The 19,947-nt window shown below is 45.5% G+C and overlaps 1 protein-coding gene across 1 annotated transcript in view; it reads left to right on the forward strand.

Moving 5' to 3' along the window:
- EFCAB3 (EF-hand calcium binding domain 3) overlaps positions 1–19,947 on the forward strand; it is a 168,385-nt gene that overhangs the window by 46,245 nt on the left and 102,193 nt on the right. The window contains exons 13-21 of the mRNA XM_038754828.1: positions 1,726–1,869; positions 2,871–2,942; positions 3,887–4,030; positions 7,531–7,605; positions 9,798–9,932; positions 11,815–11,877; positions 14,463–14,612; positions 17,112–17,183; positions 18,349–18,435. Coding sequence (XP_038610756.1) covers positions 1,726–1,869; positions 2,871–2,942; positions 3,887–4,030; positions 7,531–7,605; positions 9,798–9,932; positions 11,815–11,877; positions 14,463–14,612; positions 17,112–17,183; positions 18,349–18,435 — 942 coding nt within the window. The remainder of the gene's footprint in view (positions 1–1,725; positions 1,870–2,870; positions 2,943–3,886; positions 4,031–7,530; positions 7,606–9,797; positions 9,933–11,814; positions 11,878–14,462; positions 14,613–17,111; positions 17,184–18,348; positions 18,436–19,947) is intronic.

Consider the following 19,947-nt stretch of genomic DNA (forward strand, 5'->3'; position numbering starts at 1 on the left):
CCTCCCTTCTCTCCTTCTACTGCCCAGCCCGCACCCTCCGCTCCTCCACCACTAATCTCCTCACCGTACCTCGCTCTCGCCTGTCCCGCCATCGACCCCCGGCCCACGTCATCCCCCGGGCCTGGAATGCCCTCCCTCTGCCCCTCCGCCAAGCTAGCTCTATTCCTCCCTTCAAGGCCCTGCTGAGAGCTCACCTCCTCCAGGAGGCCTTCCCAGACTGAGCCCCTTCTTTCCTCTCCCCCTCGTCCCCCTCTCCATCCCCCCGTCTTACCTCCTTCCCTTCCCCACAGCACCTGTATATATGTATATATGGTTGTACATATTTATTACTCTATTTATTTATTTATTTATTTATTTTACTTGTACATTTCTATCCTACTTATTTTATTTTGTTGGTATGTTTGGTTCTGTTCTCTGTCTCCCCCTTTTAGACTGTGAGCCCACTGTTGGGTAGGGACTGTCTCTATGTGATGCCAATTTGTACTTCCCAAGCGCTTAGTACAGTGCTCTGCACATAGTAAGTGCTCAATAAATACGATTGATTGATTGATTGATAATGAATTCCATTTAAAAGGAAAAAGAAATTGTTCAGCGCTCAATTTGTTTAAAGAACTGTATTAAGTGCTGAGGTAAATACAAGATAATCAGATTGGACACAGAGGCGCTGCTGCCCAGGTCAAAGCTTGCCGTCTGCCCTCTGCTGCCTCTACTGTGTTGGGTCACCGCTCACCCAGGCAGCAGCCTCAAAACCACCCTCTCCCTCCACTTTCACCATTTTCCCCTCTCCATTTGGGCAGCCGTTGCCCCAAGACCAGGGAATGATGTCATCACCAGACCTGCCCTCCTCATTGCAGGAAAGTCTGAATAAAGGAAAATAGCCATTGGGGGGATTAAGAAAATAATATTTTTAGTATCTGCATTTGCCTCAAGGCAACCATTCATAGTCCACCTCTAGGGGGAGAGTAGAGCTAAAATGGGGCTAGCCAATCAGTAATAATAATAATGTTGGTATTTACTAAGCACTTACTATGCATCAAGCACTGAACTAAGCATTGGGATAGAAACATGGTATAATGGAAGAGTGCAGTCTGGAAGCCAGAAGTTTGGTGTTCGATTGTAAGCTCTGCCACAGGCCTGCTCTGTAGCCACGGGAAAATCAGTTAACCTCTCTGTGTCTCAGTTTTCTGATCTGCAAAATGAGAGTAATAATACCTTCCTTTTACTCACAGTCTGGGTGTCAGGATAAAAATAAGATGAGTAATGTGAAAGTGCTAGACTGTAAGCTCCTTGTGGGCAGGGAATATGTCTACCAACTCCGTTACATTGTACTCTTTCAAGTGCTTAGTACAGTGCTCTGCTCCCAGTAAGCACTCAGGAAATACCAAGGATTGATTGGTAGATGGGAATTTAAAATGCTAGAAAAAACCAAGACATTATGACTGTACAAGATAATTAGATCAGAATCATAGAAATAATCGGATTTATCTACGTGTAGAGGTGCAGAAATGCTGGAAGAATTGGGGATGAGTGAAACTGTGGCTCCAGCTGGGGGCCTTGGTGGGCCTGGCGGAGTTTCCGGGGCCACATCGGAAATGCTGGGAAGAAGGCATCTTCCCACAAGGCAGTGACGTGGGACTAACAGTGAAACCAGGCTCTGCCCCCAGGCTGAAACCCCAAAGCTTAAAGACTCAATTACCTGTTGAGATTTCTCTGCACCTTTTCCAGCCTTGAAAGATTACCTGGGCATTATCAGCACAAACAAAGAGAACTTCGTCAGTGTCCACCAACTCCAGTCCACCCTAGCTGTGCTGGGCATTGATATAACTGAGGAAGAGCTCCAGGAGGCGCTGAAGAGGACTACCCGAGATGGTGAGGTTTTTGCATTGTTGGTTGTTAAAGTTATTTCCCTCTAAGGTGCAGATCTGCAGGCAAACGTCCTTGAGAATTGATTTAGAGAATCTCAGCAGGCTTAATTCATGTGTTTCAGCTGTATATTCCCTTTTTGGTTAGCCACATTTGACCTTAATTCATGGCTTTGCCTAGGGTTCTGTGCTAGTTGATCATATTATGCTTCAGAATCAAAGGAGCATTTATTTCATAGATCATTTTTCATTCATTTCAAAGTGTAACCTTTTTCTTTACAAAGCTTACATCAGACTTGTGGAAGAAATTAAGACTACTGTTAATCATTCAGTGGTATTTACTGTCTGCATAGCACAGCACTAATCAATCTAAGGACACAAGAGCTTGCAATAAAATAGAAGACATGGTCCCTGCCCTCAAGAAGCTTTTTTATGGTACTTAAGTGTTTACTATGTGCCAGGCACTATACTAAATGCTGGGATAGATAGAAAAGTTAATCAGGTTGACTGATAAACACAGTCCCTGTCCCATATGGGGCTCACAGTCTTAATCCCCATTTTACAGATGAGGCAACTGAGACACAGAGGAAATGAAGTGACTTCCCCAAGGTCACACAGCAGACATACGGCAAAGCCAGGATTAGAACCAGATCCTCTGACAGGTCAGGGCTGTGTCCATTAGGTCACCCTGCATTTGTTACAAAGGTCATAGACTGTGCTGTCAAAGAGCCTTTGTTCTAGTGTGACCTGAAGGATATGCCATTAGTGTTTAACTCTTGGTGGGAATCTGCCACTTTATTTGATATTTTCTAAATGCCTACTATACAGCATGACATCATGAGGGTTTACAATAAATGCCAATACAACTACTGTTGATACTTAGCCATAAAAAGAAGAGACTGGTTGATATTTTGGGGGAGTGTTGGGCAAAGATGATTTCAAAACAGCTCAATTTAGCCTTTAATATGGAATGTTTTACACACCTCTGAACTTATCTTTTTGTTACAGGACATAACATGGTGAATTTTATTGACTTTATAATCGCCCTGGCCAATATCAGGCGCCTTGCTCAATTTTCAGGTAGGTGGGGAAACAGGCAGGATGAAGTTACGGCTGACCAGCTAGGGAAGAGGGGAAATTGCCAGTGCCTTGGATGGTCTTACAGAAAGTCCAGCCCCTCTGTCACTCACCACACTGTTGCCATTGCATAGCAGCCATGGCAAGGCAGGGGTGGAGAGGAGTGTGGCAGATCTGGCTGGCGGTGAGTGGAGGGGGTGGCCATTCTTTCCCTGGAAGTCTGTAGTGGCCTGGACACTTCCTCACTGGTCTCCGCTAGCATTCCTCACTGCCCCACGCACTCTTCCCTTCCCCAATTTGGCCTGTGCCGATGGGTGAGGCTTACGGAAGGCCCCTCAGCCCTGTGCTGATTCTGACCCAGTGAAATTGGATGTCACTGCAGGAATTCTTGGTACCACAGCTGCCCCAGTAGTGTTGACTTCCTCTGCCCACCCAGGACTCTTGGGGTGATGGAAATAATAGTTGCAAAGAGCCTTGCCCATGTCACATGCCACAAAACGTCTAGCTATCTGACTGGGGATGTGCTTCCTTTAAAGTTTTCATGCACCTCAGACACTTGGAGTGTTATCAAGTCCAACAGTATGGAGCTTTAGTAGGAACTTGCAAAATGGGAAAGAGAAGAAAAACATGAGAATTCTGCAAGCAATACAAGGGGAGGGAGGAGGTTTTTCCAAAACTTATACTACCTCTGCCAATACCAACTGGCTGTTCTGAACACCCTAGTTCCCGTGCCCAGGACCAATATTATTAAGAAATGATAAAACCCCACACACTCACACACTCACACTCACATGTGTGTCTGTTGGACCCAGAAACCAACAGTTCCCAGACTTTGGTTATTCGAGAAGTGGGCTTAAATTATTTTCTGGGGGACTATTGGTCAAGTGTTCCCTTCAGGCTCTGATATGGATCATTTCTCTTTCCATTCCTTCTCTGCATGTGTTCAGTGGTGAAAGACACCATCAGCGCTCTTGATAAGATTGAAGGTGAAGACGTTGCTGTTGGGAACCTGTTGGTTTGCCTGAAGAACCTGGGACTCTATCTGTCCCCGACAGAGTTTGAGGAAACCCTGAAGATGGTTTCTGTGGATGGTGAGTGCAAGGGATTGGCTGAGAAACCGGATTGCCCTGTCTCCAAGGAGAAATATCAACCACACCTATTTCAAGTTGTTTGATGGCGAAGACCCTTCTCCACTGTAGTATGAGGGGTGAAATTTCAGCAGCCCTGAGCAGAGGGGAGTGGGGAGCCCTCCTGCCTCTTCTTGTCTTCTTTTTGAAATTGTTCCAGATTCTAATGGGGAACTTGTAAAGTCAATCAATGACATTTTCATAAGTGACCCAAGGCAGCACTGCTACCCTGGGAAACAGCATGGCCTTGTGGAGAAAGGATGGGCTTTGGAGTCAGAGGCCCAGGGTTCTAATACTGGCTTTGTCACTTGTCTGCTGTGTGACCTTGGGCAAATCACTTAAGTTCTCTGTGCCTCAATTTCCTTATCTGTAAAGTGGGGATTCTCCCTCCTACTTAGACTTTGAGCCCCAAGTGGGACCTGATTATCTACCCCAGTGCTTAGTACAGTGCTTGGCACCTAGTGAGCACTTTACAAATACTAAAATTATTAATATTACATTATTATTATAATCATCATCATCATCAATCATATTTATTGAGTGCTTACTATGTGCAGAGCACTGTACTAAGCGCTTGGGAAGTACACATTGGCAACATATTGAGACAGTCCCTACCCAACAGTGGGCTCACAGTCTAAAAGGGGGAGACAGAGAACAAAACCAAACATACTAACAAAATAAAATAAATAGAATAGGTACGTACAAATAAAATAAATAAATAAATAGAGTAATAAATATGTACAAACATATATACATATATACAGGTGCTGTGGGGAAGGGAAGGAGGTAAGATGGGGGGGATGGAGAGGGGGACGAGGGGGAGAGGAAGGAAGGGGCTCAGTCTGGGAAGGCCTCCTGGAGGAGGTGAGCTCTCAGCAGGGCCTTGAAGGGAGGAAGAGAGCTAGCTTGGCGGATGGGCAGAGGGAGGGCATTCCAGGCCCGGGGGATGACGTGGGCCGGGGGTCGATGGCGGGACAGGTGAGAGCGAGGTACGGTGAGGAGATTAGTGGCGGAGGAGCGGAGGGTGCAGGCTGGGCTGTAGAAGGAGAGAAGGGAGGTGAGGTAGGAGGGGGCGAGGTGATTATTATTATTATTACATTATTATTATTAATAATACTATTATCACTCATCATGGCTATGCCCAAGTGTCCTTTTTCCAGGCATCTTGCCGAAGATCCAGCTCTTTAAAAACCCAAACTCTGTTCAGACCACAGGTTCTTGGCTTTGACCATGAGCTGGAAAGCCTCTGGGTCTGACTGAATGCAGCACAAGATCAGCAGCTCTTCTAGTCGGACGGCACTTTGACTCTCTGAACCCCCTGGAGCAAGTCCCCAAACCTCTTGGTTGTTTCCATTTGTTTGTCTACACCTGCCTCTCAGGGTCTTGTTAAGGATCCTTAAGTTAGCCAAGCCTGGACAAAGGCCAGTGGGCTGCATAATAATAATAATGATGGTATTTGTTAAGCACTTACTATGTGCCAAGCCCTGTTCTAAGCGCTGGGATAGATACAAGGTAATCAGGTTGCCCCACGTGGGGCTCACAGTCTTAATCCCCATTTTACAGATGAGGGAACTGAGGCACAGAGAAGTTAAGTGACTTGCCCAAAGTCACACAGGTGACAAGTGGCGGAGGCAGGATTAGAACTCACAACCTCTGACTTCCAAGCCTGTGCTCTTTCCAATAAGCCACGCTGCTTATCCCAACCATGATGAAGAGAAGCAGCATGGTCCAGTGGAAAGAGCATGGGATTGGGATTCTGAGAACCTGGTTCTAATGCTGGCTCTGCCCCTTGTCTGCTGTGTGGCTTTGGGCAAGCCACTTCACTTTGCTGTGCCTCAATTCCCTCATCTGTAAAATGGGGATTATTATTATTATTATTATTATTAATGCTAATACTTGTTATGCACTTACTAGGTTCCAGACACTGTCCTAAGTGCTGGAGTCAATGACTGGTCTCTCTCCTACTTAGATTGTGAGCCCCTTGTGGGATTTGATTATCGTGTATCTACCCCAGCGCTTAGTGTAGTGTGTGGCACATCGTTAAGTGCTTAACAAATATTACTATTATTATTATCATTATTATTAATAATAAAGCACCGTGTTGTAGGCTTCTTCCAGTGATAGAAGTGGGGCTGTGACCCTGGTGATGTTTTAGTAAGGGCAGGCAATCCCCTGCCCCCATTGTCTTGGCGGCTCTGTTGCTCTGTGACTGGCAGTTGATTTTAGTAGTCTGTGGCCCCTCCTTTGGCTGCAGGAGCTACAGGCACAATCTCTGCTTTGGTGCCCTTCCATATGATTGCTGGAAGAATTGATTGTTTGCCCCAGTGGCAGTAGTTCGCTCCCACAAGCTTGTCTTGAAATGCCACCCACCTTTTAAATCATGCTATTGCCCAGGCGGAAGGGGCAACATCTTGATCAGATTTATTGAGCACTTACTGTGTGCAGAGCACTGTACTGAGCACTTGGGAGAGTGCAGTATAAACAGACACATTCCCTGCCCATAACGAGCTTACAGTCTAGTGGGGGAGATATAAATAGTATAAATAGATAAATTAATCTCTTGGGAGTAGAGTGGGGTGGGCATTGGCCTTTGGTTGGCATTTCCCTCCCACTCAGAGACTGAGCACTCCCCAGAGAAGGGACTAGCCACTTCACCTCCATCCCAGCTTCCATTATCCTAGGGCTTAGCCATCCATGATGACTCAATGATACAGGTTCGGAGATGAAATCAGTTCCATATATCATCCTCTGGAGAGGATTCATCATTTTATGCAAGTCACTATCCGAATAACAGATTCAGGGTCTGAAATTTCTGGAGAAGAGTCTGTTGAGGTATTTGATAGAGGGAAATATTATAATTATAATAATAATTGCGGTTCTTGTTAAGCACTTCCTATAGAGAAGCAGCGTGGCTCAGTGGAAAGAGCCTGGGCTTTGGAGTCAGAGGTCACAGGTTCAAATCCTGGCTCCACCAAATGTCAGCTGTGTGACTTTGGGCAAGTCACTTCACTTCTCTGGGCCTCAGTTACCTCATCTGTAAAATGGGGATTAAGACTGTGAGCCCCCAATGGGACAACCTGATCACCTTGTAACCTTCCCAGTGCTTAGAACAGTGCTTTGCACATAGTAAGTGCTTAATAAATGCCATTATTATTATTATTATTATTATTATTATTATTATTATGTGCCAAGCACTGTTCTAAGTGCTGGGGTAGATATTAGTCAGTTAGGTTGGACACATGGGGCTCGCATTCTTAATCCCCATTTTACAGATGAGTAACTGTGGCCCAGAAAAGTAAAATGACTTGCCCAAGGTCACACAGCAGACATGCGGCAGAGCCAGGATTAGAAACCAGGTGCTTCTGACTCCCAGACCCATGCTCAATCCACTAAGCCATGCTTCTTCTCGTGCTTTCTGCTGATCTCTTTATTGCTCACATCTTTCCTGTTCTTTTCCCACCTAGAAAATGGAAAAGTGAATTTTAAGAAATTTATTGAGATTCTGATGAAGAACTCCCAGCGCTTCTCTGAGATGTTAGGTATGTCAGCATTTCAGAAAGTTCCTGCGCGGGAGTCCAGTGTTCTGATCCTCAAGCATTATCAACTATGCTTAACACTTTTATCCCCGTCCTAATTTGCCTGTTGTTGATCAGGGCCCTTCAAGAGCAGAGTGTGGGTCAGTGGTGAAGCCCAGTCCATACAGTGCTCTGAACACAGTAAGCACTCAATAAATATGATTGAATGAATGTATGTAGAGAGGCAGTGTGGTCTAGCGGAAAGAACACGGGCCTGGGAATCGGAGGACCTGCTTTCTAATCCCGGCTCCATTACTGTCATCGTCATCATCATCATCAATAGAATTTATTAAGTTCTTACTATGTGCAGAGCACTGTACTAAGTGCTTGGGAGAGTTCAATACAACAGAGTTGGCAGACACATCCCCTGCCCACAATGAGCTTTCAGTCTAGAGAGGGAGCTGTTGTCTGTGGTGTGATCACTTTACTTCTCTATGCCTCAGTTCCCTCATCTGTAAAATCAATCAGTCACTTGTATTTACTAAGTGTTTATTGTGTGCAGGGCACTGTACTAAGCACTTGGGAGAGTAAATCTTCCTCCCTCCTATTTAGACTGTGTACCCATGTGGGACAGACACAGGGACTCTGTCCAACCTGATTATCTTGTCTCTGCCCTAGCACTTAAATCAGTGCTTAACACATAGGAAGTGCTTAAATACCATAATCATCAACTACTCCAGTGTGTAGTATAGTGCCTGGCACATACTAAATGCCTAACAAGTACTACCAAACAATATATCATCATCATCATCATCAATCGTATTTATTGAGCGCTTACTGTGTGCAGAGCACTGTACTAAGCGCTTGGGAAGTACAAATTGGCAACATATAGAGACAGTCCCTACCCAACAGTGGGCTTACAGTCTAAAAGGGGGAGACAGAGAACAAAACCAAACATACTAACAAAATAAAATAAATAGAATAGATATGTACAGGTAAAATAAATAAATAAATAAATAGAGTAATAAATATGTACAAACATATATACATATATACAGGTGCTGTGGGGAAGGGAAGGAGGTAAGATGTGGGGGATGGAGATGGGGACGGGGGGGAGAGGAAAGAAGGGGCTCAGTCTGGGAAGGCCTCCTGGAGGAGGTGAGCTCTCAGATATGGCAGTACAGAGGCTAAAAAGTGATTTTTAACACAATGAATTGTGTGGGGACACAGCCGACCTGCAAAAGAGGCATGGGCCAACAGATACCCACCCTGGAACTAAGTGGCCAAACCTAAGAGGGTGAGGGTGATCCAACATAGCTTATCCCTGTCCTGTGCAAGTTCAGCTGGGAAGCAGTGTAACCTAATGGGAACAGCCAGGGCCTGGGAGCCAAAGGACCTGGGTTTGAATCCCAGCTCTGCCACTTGTCTGCTTTATGACCTAGGATAAGTCACTTTACTTTTCTGTGCCCCAGTTCCCTCATCTGTAAAAAATAGGGATTAAGACTGTGAGCCCAATGTGGGACAGGGACTCTGTCCCACTTGTTTACCTTGTATCTACCCCAGGGCTTAGTACAGTGCCTGGTGCTTAGTAAGCATTTAACAAATACCACAGGTATTATTATTATCATTATTATTGTCACCCAAGTTTTCATCTGTAGAATGGGATAAGGCACCTGTCCTCCTTCTCCGTTAGACTATGAGCCCCATGTGGGACAGGGACTGTGTCTAATCTGATTATATTGTACCTACCCCAGGGCTTAGTAAAGTGCTTGATATATAGTGAGTGCTTAACAAATATCACCATTATTTTTGTTTTTAATCATTATCAATCACTCTTCAAGAGAGTGATTATTTGAGAGGTTGGAGGGGTTACAGTAATAAGGGTAAATTCTTGGAGAAGCAGCATGGCCTAGTGGCAAGAGCATGGACTTTGGAGTCAGACATCTTGGGTTCTAATCCTGGCTCTGTCACTTATCTGCTGTGTGACCATGGGCGAATCTCTTAACTTCTCTGTGCCTCAGCTACCTCATCTGTAAAATGGGGATTGAGACTGAGCCCCACAAGGGCCAACCTGATTACCCTGTATCTACCCCAGTGCTTAGAACAGTGGTTGGCACATAGTACGTGATTAACAAATACCATAATTGTTATTATTATTATTGTTATTTATTCATCATGTGTCCTACCATGAACCATTTACTCTGTCCACCCAACAGCGATCCCGGGCATCGTTAAAAACATCAGTAGCATGAGAGAGGACAAGATAGATGCCCAGGACCTGTGGAACATCCTCATCAAATTCAATAGCAACTTGAATGAAGAGGACTTCCAAGCAACCCTGATAGTTGACGGTAGGCTTCCTGAGGCCATTGTGCTCCCTGCACTGAGGGAACCAGGAATTGATATCCCCTGCTATGTAAACAACCTGACCCTGGGGGTCTGGGAGGATTATGGAGATGCCAATGCTCAACTTGTATGCCTGTAGGTAGGAATCTATTTAGAACAAATTCTAAAAAAAAATTCCCAGAGATTAAGCCTGCTTGCTCTGTGGGGAATTTGATTAAAACAAATTTTTGTGCTGCTCTAAATGTATTATAATTTATCAAGTATCGATTAAACATCCAGAAATGAGGATAAACTACCTGTTCTTTCTCCCTTTTAGACTGGGAGCTTTGTGTGAAACAGGGATTGTGTTCATTCTGATTATCTTGAATCAACTGCCGTGCTTAGAACAATATGTGATATATAGGAACATGGTATTATATAATGATATGTAGTGTATCCCATCAGGCCATCATTTATTACTGATAGTTTGAGATCCAGGAACATGCTGCCTGCCACATTTAGGTCTCCTATATGAAACTTATTTTGTGCCTGGCTCCACAATTAGATAGTAAGCTCCTTAAGAACAGGGATCATATCTTCTAACTGTATTGTGAGTTTTAGTCAGGCTAGGCTTCTGGAAATTGTTAAATACATTTGGCTAGAGCAGAGACAGGGTAGACATAAATGTTTTACAAATTATGGAAGTGTTAGGAAGAGCAGTCCAATGACAACTGGTAGCAGGTGGTTGGAAGGACAAGTACATAAATGAGTGTAAATGAGCTTAAGTCGATATAGCCTTAATGCTAAGTGCTGGTGTAGAAACAAAATGATAGGGGGAGTTACTGAAATGACATGACCCGGGAAGGTGGAGTTTAATTGGAGAAAGCCTCCTGGAGGAGGTGGATTTTCAGGAGGGCTTTGAAGAGGTGAAGACACTCCCTCAGGCTCCCTAGGGCATCTTCCCATATTGTACTGTGTCCACCCACTGACCTGAACCCAAGATGCTCTGCTGCTCCTCCAGCTACTTCATTCCATTGGGAATTTGAACTGAATCCTCCTCACTTCTGGGATCAGAACCATTCCTTCTCAGCTGTGGATCAAACCCCTTTGCTGTTCTTCTAATAGAGACTGTAAGCTCGTTTCGGGCAGGGAACATGTCTACCAACTCTGCTGTGTTGTACTGTCCCAGAACTTAACACACTGCTCTGCAGGGCACTGCCCGCAACAAAGCACTGCCCATAACGATGTTCCCTACCTACAGTGATCTTACAGTCTAGAGGGGGAGACAGACATTAATATAAATTTTTTAAAAATGGATATGTAAATAAGGGCTGTGGGGCTGAGGGAGCAGTGAATATCAGTCAGTCAATCAGTGGTATTTATTGAGCATTTACTATGTGCAGAGTACTTGAGAGAGTACAATACAACTGTTAGCAGACACATTCCCTGCCCACGGAGAGCTTAGTGTCTAGAGGTGAGCTTACAGCCTAGACTGTACTTGTTTAAGTGCTTGGAGAGTACTGTACAACAGAGGTGGTAGACATGGTCCCTGACCACAACAAGCTTGCAGTCTAGAGGGGGAGACAGACATTAATATAGAGAAGCAGCATGGCCTAGTAGATAGAACATGGCCTGGGAGTCAGAAGGGAGCCATTTGTCTGCTGTGTGACCTTGGGAAAGTCACTTAACTTTTCTGTGCTTCAGGTACCTCATCTGTAAAATGGGGATTAAGATTGTGAGCCCCTTCTGGGGCAGGGACTGTGTCCAGCCTGATTAGCTTGTATCTACCCCGGGCACTTAATACAGTGCCTGGGATCTAGTAAGTGCTTAACAAATACCACTATTATTATTGTTAATAAATAATTTCTAATTCATCATCATATGTCAAAGTGATCTCTTATCTTGCAGGAGATGGAAAGGTGGATTTTGAAGAATTCCTGGCCAACATGGAACAGTTGTCTAAGTTACAAGGTAAGGATCAGGCTGGCTAGGATGAACAGATTCAGTTTTTCTGGTCAGACCCTATGAGAATGCAGGAGTTCTAGTTCTTGGACAACATCCATGGACTTGGCAGAGAGTCACATGATCAGTAGGGAAATGGGATCTGATCAATAGGGATTGTTTCTTGTTTAAAGTTAGAACATCTTGGACCTCATCATCTGTGAAATCAGACCCACAACCTTTGAGGACAGAGGGGAAGTCTGCCCCCAGTTAAGCTACTCCTGTAGAGAGATCCAGTTCTAGCCCCAATCCCTTCCCCTGATGTTTAGGTTCCCTGACTGCGTGGGGTGATGGGGAGACCCATTTATTGCCTCTCTGATCTTCTCAGACAGTAAGACTCTCTATTCCCTTCTCATACTTCTTCATTCCTGAGCAAAAGACAATTTGATGGAAGTTTCTAGAATGCTGCAGCTGCTCTCCAGGGCCTAAGCTTCTTTCTTTTTTTTTTTTAAATGGTGTCCATTAAATGCTTACTATGTGTCTGGCACTGTATTAGGTGATAGGGTAGAGTCAAGATAATCCAGTTGGTAAAGTCCTTGACCCACATGGGGCTCATATGGTCTAATGGGTAGAGCATGGGGCTGGGAGTCAGAAGGACCTGGTTTCTAATCCTGACTCAGCCACTTGTCTGCTGTGTAATCTTGGACAAGTCATTTCACTTCCTCTGTGCCTGAGTTACCTCATCTGTTAATTGGAGATTGAGACTGTGGGACATGTGGGACAGGGATTATGTCCAACCTGATTTACTTATATCCACCCCAGTACTTAGTGCGGTGCCTGGCCCATAGTAAGTGCTTAACAAATACCACAATTATTATTATTATCGTTATTATTGATAACAATCCCCATTTTACAAATGAAGTAGCTGAGGAATAGAGAAGTTAAGTGACTTGCCCAAGGTCCCACAACAGACAAGCAGCAGAGCTGGGATTAAAACTCAGGTCCTCTGATTCCCAGGCCTGTGTTCTTCCTACTAGGCCATTCTGTTTCTCACCCTTTTGCTAAACACAAAGTCACTCTTATGAGGTCCTCTAAACTTCTGTATCTTTACTGATGCCCGCCTACTAGTTTTTCACTTCTTTCATAGTAATAATAATCATGGTATGTGTTAAGCACTTACTTTGTGCCAGGCACTGTACTAAGTGCTGAGGGGGAATACAAACAAATTGGGTTAGGCACAGTCCATGTCCTATATTGGGCTTACAGTCTGAATCCCTATCTTACAGATGAGGTAACTGAGGCACAGAGAAGTAAAGTGACTTGCCCAAGGTCACATAGCAGACAAGTGGCGGAGCCAGGATTCGAACCCATGACCTACTGACTCCCAGTCCCGTGCTCTATCCACTTGGCAATGCAGCTTTTTGCTTTCGTGTCTGGCTTATTTTGTCACTGCTGCTAAAAATGCATGCTCTTGGGCCCAGATTAGGGGAGGTGCAGCAGGCAGATTTTCTTATTTGGAAAGTTTGGAAGGTCCTCAATAAATTTCACCTGGGAAATTGGTTTGGCCTCAAACGACAATCCTGTCCATCCTTGCCAGGAGAAGAGCGGCTTGGCCATTCAGCAGTTGGGGAAGAAGAGGCAGCCAAGCCCTGCCTACAGTTGAAAGTTAAAGCCAGGCCTCCAAGATGGTCCAGTGAAGAGGGTTGCCCTAGTCAGTCAATCAATCAATCAATCAGTGGTATTTAGTGAGCACTTAGTGTGTGCAGAGCTCTGTATTAAGCACTCAGGAGAGTACAATCCTAGAGAAGCAGTGTGGTTCAGTGGAAAGAGCCCGGGCTTTGGAGTCAGAGGTCATGGGTTCAAATCCTGGCTCCCCCAATTGTCAGCTGTGTGACTTTTGGCATGTCACTTAATTTCTCTGTGCCTCAGTGACCTCATCTGTAAAATGGGGATTAAGACTGTGAGCCCCCCCCCGGGACAACCTGATCACCTTATAACCTCCCCAGTACTTAGAATAGTGCTTTGCACATAGTAAGTGCTTAATAAATGCCATCATTATTACAATCCAATAGAGTATCTAGACATGGGGGCAGAGGCTTCGGCTCTGACCTGAAAGCATTAGGGAAGGAACAGTGACCATAGACTCTGGGACATCTGGAGCAGAGGGCAAACTTTGGGTCCTCTTTCTCTGTGGACCTCCATGCATAGAGGCTGCTTTGGCCCAATTTATGCCCGTGCTTGAAAATCCACATACAGCAGTCATCCCTGCAACTGACCGGTTGTGTATTTTCCCAGCGAGAGAGATACTTGAGCCCCAGTGTTCCCCAGAGCAAGCCCGAGCCCCATTGCTGGGGATGTCAACACCCAGTGCCCATTAGGTCCAGGAAGCCAAATCACTTCACCTGATTTGGGTGGTTAACGGAGAGCAGCTTGTCCACCCTGTCACTGTCTTCCCACTTTCAGCCACAGAGCCTCAGGGCAGTCTAGGAAGGCTGCTGGAGGGGGCAGGGGGCTGTGGGGAGGAAATCAGAACCTTTAGCTGGGTTTAGATGTGGCGACACGTCACTGGCTGCCCACACTACCCATCACAGGAGGCGTGTTCCTTTCATCCGCAGAACCCAGTGTCCAGGGCATCCTCATGGCCCTTGGTCTCATCAAAGAGGACATGGTGAGCCTCCAGGATGTGGACTTCTGCCTGCGCTGCTTTGGGCTCCATTTAACCCAACCCAAACTAGAGGAGCTGCTTCATTCCCTTTGCATATTGGGTGAGTTGGGAAAGGAGTTGGTGGCTGCTGGGCCCGAGGTGGGATGACTGCTTCTGCTTCTGGGATGGTGGGATGGGGTCTATTGTTCACATCTTTTAGAGCATAATCAATCAGTGGGATTTATTGAGCACTTACTATGTGCAGAGCACTGTACTAGTGCTTGGGAGAAATGAGCCTAACTTGTCCTATCCAAGTGTTCTGTCACCCTTCATGCTGACCAGGCCCTCTAGTGCAGCGGGGCATGGGAGGGCAGCAGACAGGGCACTTGACATTCCCTGGAAACAGAGGCTTGGCTTTCGTTGCTGAGCCATGGGAAGGGAGGAAAGAGGAGAGGAGGGAAATGGAGGGGAAGGAAGAGGCGGGTCTACCAAAGGTGGCCTGGAGACAGGAACTTGCCACGATTGCCATTCTACCATTCAGCTGTGGGCACATGGAAAGAAGGCGGGGAGAGGAAGGTGTATTGGGAAAGTAGTAGTAGTTCATTCATTCAATCGTATTTATTGAGAGCTTACTCTGTGCAGAGCACTGTACTAAGCGCTTGGGAAGTACAAGTTGGCAACATATAGAGATGGTCCCTACCCAACAACGGGCTCACAGTCTAGAAAGGGGAGACAGACAACAAAACAAAACATCTTAACAAAATAAAATAGTACGACTACTACTAATGGTAGTGATGCGTGGTATCTGTAAAGCACTCTTTATGTGCCAAGTATCGTACCAAGCACTGGAGAAGATACACATTAAGCAGGTTGGATGCAGTTCATGTCCCACATCGGAATCAGTGCTGACTGTGCAAAGCTCTGAACTAAACACAGGGAAAGAAATATGTAGAGGAGATAGAGACATGGCCCATGACCTCAAGGGGCTCACAGTCTAAGAAAGGGGATGTCATGGGGAGATGAAGGGACAGGCATGAGGCAAGCGGTGAAGGACACAATTCTCATCAGCATCAGGCCCATAGATTGTGAGCCCCCAAATGAATAACAATAATAATAATTGTATTTGTTAAGTGTGCTTACTATGTGCCAAGCACTGTAATAAGCACGGGATGGATGCAAGCAAATCGGGTTGGACAGTCTCTTGTCCCACGAGGGGCTCACAGTCTCAATCCACATTTTCCAAGTGAGTTAATGCCATACAAAGTACCCACCCCATATGGGTCCCACAGTCTATGGGGGAGGAAGAACAGGTATTTCAGTCCCATTTTACAGAAGCTGCATGGCTTAGTGGAAAGAGCACGGGCTTGGAGTCAGATGATGTGGGTTCTAATCCCAGCTCAGCCACTTTCATTCATTCATTCAATTGTATTTATTGAGTGCTTACTGTGTGCAGAGCACTGTACTAAGCACTTGGGAAGTACAAGTTGGCAACATATAGAGATGGTCCCTACCCAACAGTGGGCTCACAGTCTAGAAGGGGGAGACAGACAACAAAACAAAACATATTAATAAAGTAAATAGAATAAATATGTACAAGTAGAATAAATAGAGTAATAAATACATACAAACATATATACACATATATATGTATGTATATATATCTATATATGGATAGATAGATAGATAGATAGATAGATAGATAGATATACAGCTGCTGTGGGGAGGTGAAGGAGGTAAGGCAGGGGGGATGGGGAGGGGGAGGGGGGAAGAGGAAGGAGGGGGCTCAGTCTGGGAAGGCCTCCTGGAGGAGGGGAGCTCTCAGTAGGGCTTTGAAGGGAGGAAGAGAGCTAGCTTGGCGGATGTGCGGGGGGAGGGCATTCCAGGCCAGGGGCAGGACGTGGGCCGGAGGTCGACGGCGGGACAGGCGAGAACGAGGCACAGTGAGGAGGTTAGCGGCAGAGGAGCGGAGGGTGCGGGCTGGGCTGGAGAAGGAAAGAAGGGAGGTGAGGTAGGAGTGGGCGAGGTGATGGAGAGCCTTGAAGCCGAGAGTGAGGAGTTTTTGCCTGATGCCTAGGTTGATTGGTAGCCACTGGAGATTTTTGAGGATTTTTGAGCCACTTGCCAGCTGGGTGACCTAGGACAACTTACTTAACATCTCTGTGCCTCAGTTACCTCATCTGTAAAATGGGGATTGACTGCGAGCCCCATGTAGGCCAACCTGATTACCTTGTATCTATCCCAGTGCTTAGAACAGTGCTTGGCACATAGTAAGCGCTTAACAAATACTATAGTTGTTATTTTACAGGAAATTATTTAGTATTAAATTTATGATTATTATTAAATTATTTATTTTGAGGAAACTGAGGCTGAGAGAAGTTTAGTGACTTGCTCAAGGTGATGCAGCAGACAAGTGGCAGAGCCAGGATTAGAACCCAGGTTCTCTGATTCCCAGGCCCAGGCTGTTTCCATTAGGCCACGCTGCTTCTCGGTGCTGAGTTGGTCTGTCAGTTACTATTGTTTCCTGCTGTCCTCAGCTCAGCTTCGCCAGAAAAGCAACGTTGCCTGCCCCTCTAGCTAGGACTGTACAACTGTCTCATTCTCTAAATGCTTTACCTTACAGAAAACCGCACAGTGAATATCAAAGAACTTTTGGCTAAGTTAAGAGGCACCAGGGATTTCTCCAATTTCACTGGTAAGAGTTCTACCCCAAAGATTTTTGAAAAGCAGCAGGTCCTGAGGAATGATATTGTATCAATCAATCCTATTTATTGAGCACTTACTTTGTGCAGAACACCACACTAAGCTCTTGGGAGTGTACAGTATAACAGAAGTGGTAGACACAGTTGCTAACTGCATGGAGCTTCCAGGTTTGACAGTTGGTGTCATCAAAGATTAGGGTAATCCTTGATGCTGGGGTGATAAGCCAGTGTCCCTTAGTACTTCTTCTCGGGCTCATAGGGCCTGTTTGACCCTTTAAGTGAAAAGTGCTGTTTTATTTAAATGCCACAGGCCCGGCAGGCATCCAAGCAATGGATAGATCAGTAGTAGTTACTGAGCTCCTCCTATATACAGGGCACTGAACTACCCGCTTGGGATAGTTGGGATATGTGTTGCCAACTTGTGCTTCCCAAGCGCTTAGTGCAGTGCTCTGCACACAGTAAGCGCTAAATAAATACGATTGATTGATTGATTGATAGTACACTAGAAGACACATTCTGGTCCTAGGCTGCTTTTGGCACTTCTGAGTCAGCTCCTCTGGATTGGGGGAATTCAGACAGGGCTGTACTGGGTAGTTCTGCTTAGCCACTCTGCACATTCTGATCAATCACTCAATCAGTGGTATCTATTGAGCACTTTCTATGTACAGAGCATTGCTCTTAGCGCTTGATCCTGGTCCAGAGGATTCCTAAGATGGCTGTGGGGCATCCAGGGATCCTGACAAGGTTTGATGGAGGTTCATGGGAATCTGCTTCTAGTCTATCATTCACTCAGTCAACCAAAACTATTTGAGTGCTTCCTGGGTGCAGAGCACTGTACTAAGAGCTTGGGAGAGTACAATATAACAGAGTGGTAGGTACGTTCCCAGCCCTCAAGGAGCTTCCAGTCTTCAGGGGAAGACAGACATTAGGGATGTTGTGAAGTGTGCCGACACTTCAGAAGCCCAGCGCACCCTGCGGACCAATGCTGCCGTAGAAATGCCCTGGACTAACTGAAGTGAAATACTCTGATTCATGTTTTTTTCTTCTAGAGAAGTGGTTCTTGCTGTGAAGTCACTTTGCTTAAATGTCAGTTTTTTCATTAATCCCACTAATGGAATCACCTGCTGCCTTTTCTTTCTGGGTACTTTTTTTTTTCAGCATTGTGTGAGATTCCCAACACAGCCGGAAGTGTCCCGGAAAGCCTGACTGAGACCAGGGAAAGTGAATCTTCTGGTCCTTTTGATGGTAAATACTCTATTAACTCTGTCTGGGCCTATTTAATGAACGAGGTAATTTGAAAAACATTGATCTCATCTCAAATGGGTGGGGAGTATTTCAGTAACGTTAGTTTGCTGTAGTGGAAGACACACTGCCATTAGACAAGGGCTCACCATCAGTTGATCGATGGTATTTATGGAGCACTTCCTGCATGCATAGCACTGTTCTAAGCACTTGGAAGAGTATGATACCACAGAGTTGTTAGACATATTCCCTGCCCACAATGAGTTCCCAGTCTAGATGACTGCTATCCAGATGTTAAGCCAACCTTAAAAGTTGGGAAGAAGGTGAGGGAAGGGTTTACCAAACATCTTTCGTAGCTCACCATAGGGGGAGTGGAAAATCCCAAGGAAATTAAATACATCAAGTCAAACCTGTGGCCTAGTGGCTAGAGTACAGGCCCAGGAGTCAGTAGAACCTGTATTCTAATCCTGGCTCTGTGGCTTGTCTGCTCTGTGACCTTGGGCAAGCCACTTAACTTCTCTGTGCCTCAGTTACCTCATCTGTAAAATGGGGATTTTACATTTACAATGGGGAGACTGTCAGCCTCAGCCTCATGTAGGACAGGACTGTGTTCAACCTGATTAGCTTTTGTTTACTCCAGGTTTTAGTACGGTGTCTGGCACATAGTAAGCTCTTAACAAATACCAGAATAAAAAAACAACCAAAACCCTAGTCAAATAATGTCATTCAAAGGATCAGTCCATTTCCAGCCAACCTTCCTGGGTCTGTATCGAAGCTGGACTGGACAGGCACGATCAATCAATCAGTCAATCAATCTATAATATTTATTGAGTGCCTACTGTGGGTAGAGCCCTGTATTACATGTTTGTAGGCATGCAGAAGAGGTAGGAGGCATGATCCCTGCCCCCAGGGTGCTTTTGACCTAGTGGAGGAGACAGATATAAAAAGAATTTACCAGTAGGAAGAAGGGAAGTGCTTGAACTGTTGAGTATGAAAATCAATGGGTAAAAACGTGATGAGAAGTTGTTTATGCTAAGGGACTGAGATGAGAAGAGCTGGAGAAACAGTGTGGTCTAGTGGAAAGAGCACAGGCCTGGGAGTCAGATCTGGGGAGAGAAAGCTTTTCTGGTAAAGGAAGAATTTCCCAAGGAGCTTTCCTGTCAACTGTGACTAGAACCTGGGTCTCCTGACTCAACAGTCTTTGAATTGCCTGATTTGGCAGGGAATGTGTAGTCAGAGTAAGTTGCAGCACCCAGGGCCTGTGCACATTTTCCTGCCTCCGGTATGATCTACATGAGTCCTGAATCTCCCTCCACTGGAGTTCACAGAGTTCTGGAGAAAGTGCCTGAACCACTGGTGATTTCAGACATTGAAGTGCCTCAGGCTAGCCAAACTTTCAGGACTTTACTGGAGATTTAGAGCCCAGAATTCCACTGCCAGTTTTCTCTTGCTTCTAGGCAGGACCTAAAAATCTGTTCTCCCTAGAGCTAAAACTTGCCAGGGAATTATTTAGAA

The sequence above is a fragment of the Tachyglossus aculeatus genome, chromosome 11, assembly GCF_015852505.1.
Source record: "Tachyglossus aculeatus isolate mTacAcu1 chromosome 11, mTacAcu1.pri, whole genome shotgun sequence".
In the NCBI taxonomy this organism is placed as follows: domain Eukaryota; kingdom Metazoa; phylum Chordata; class Mammalia; order Monotremata; family Tachyglossidae; genus Tachyglossus; species Tachyglossus aculeatus.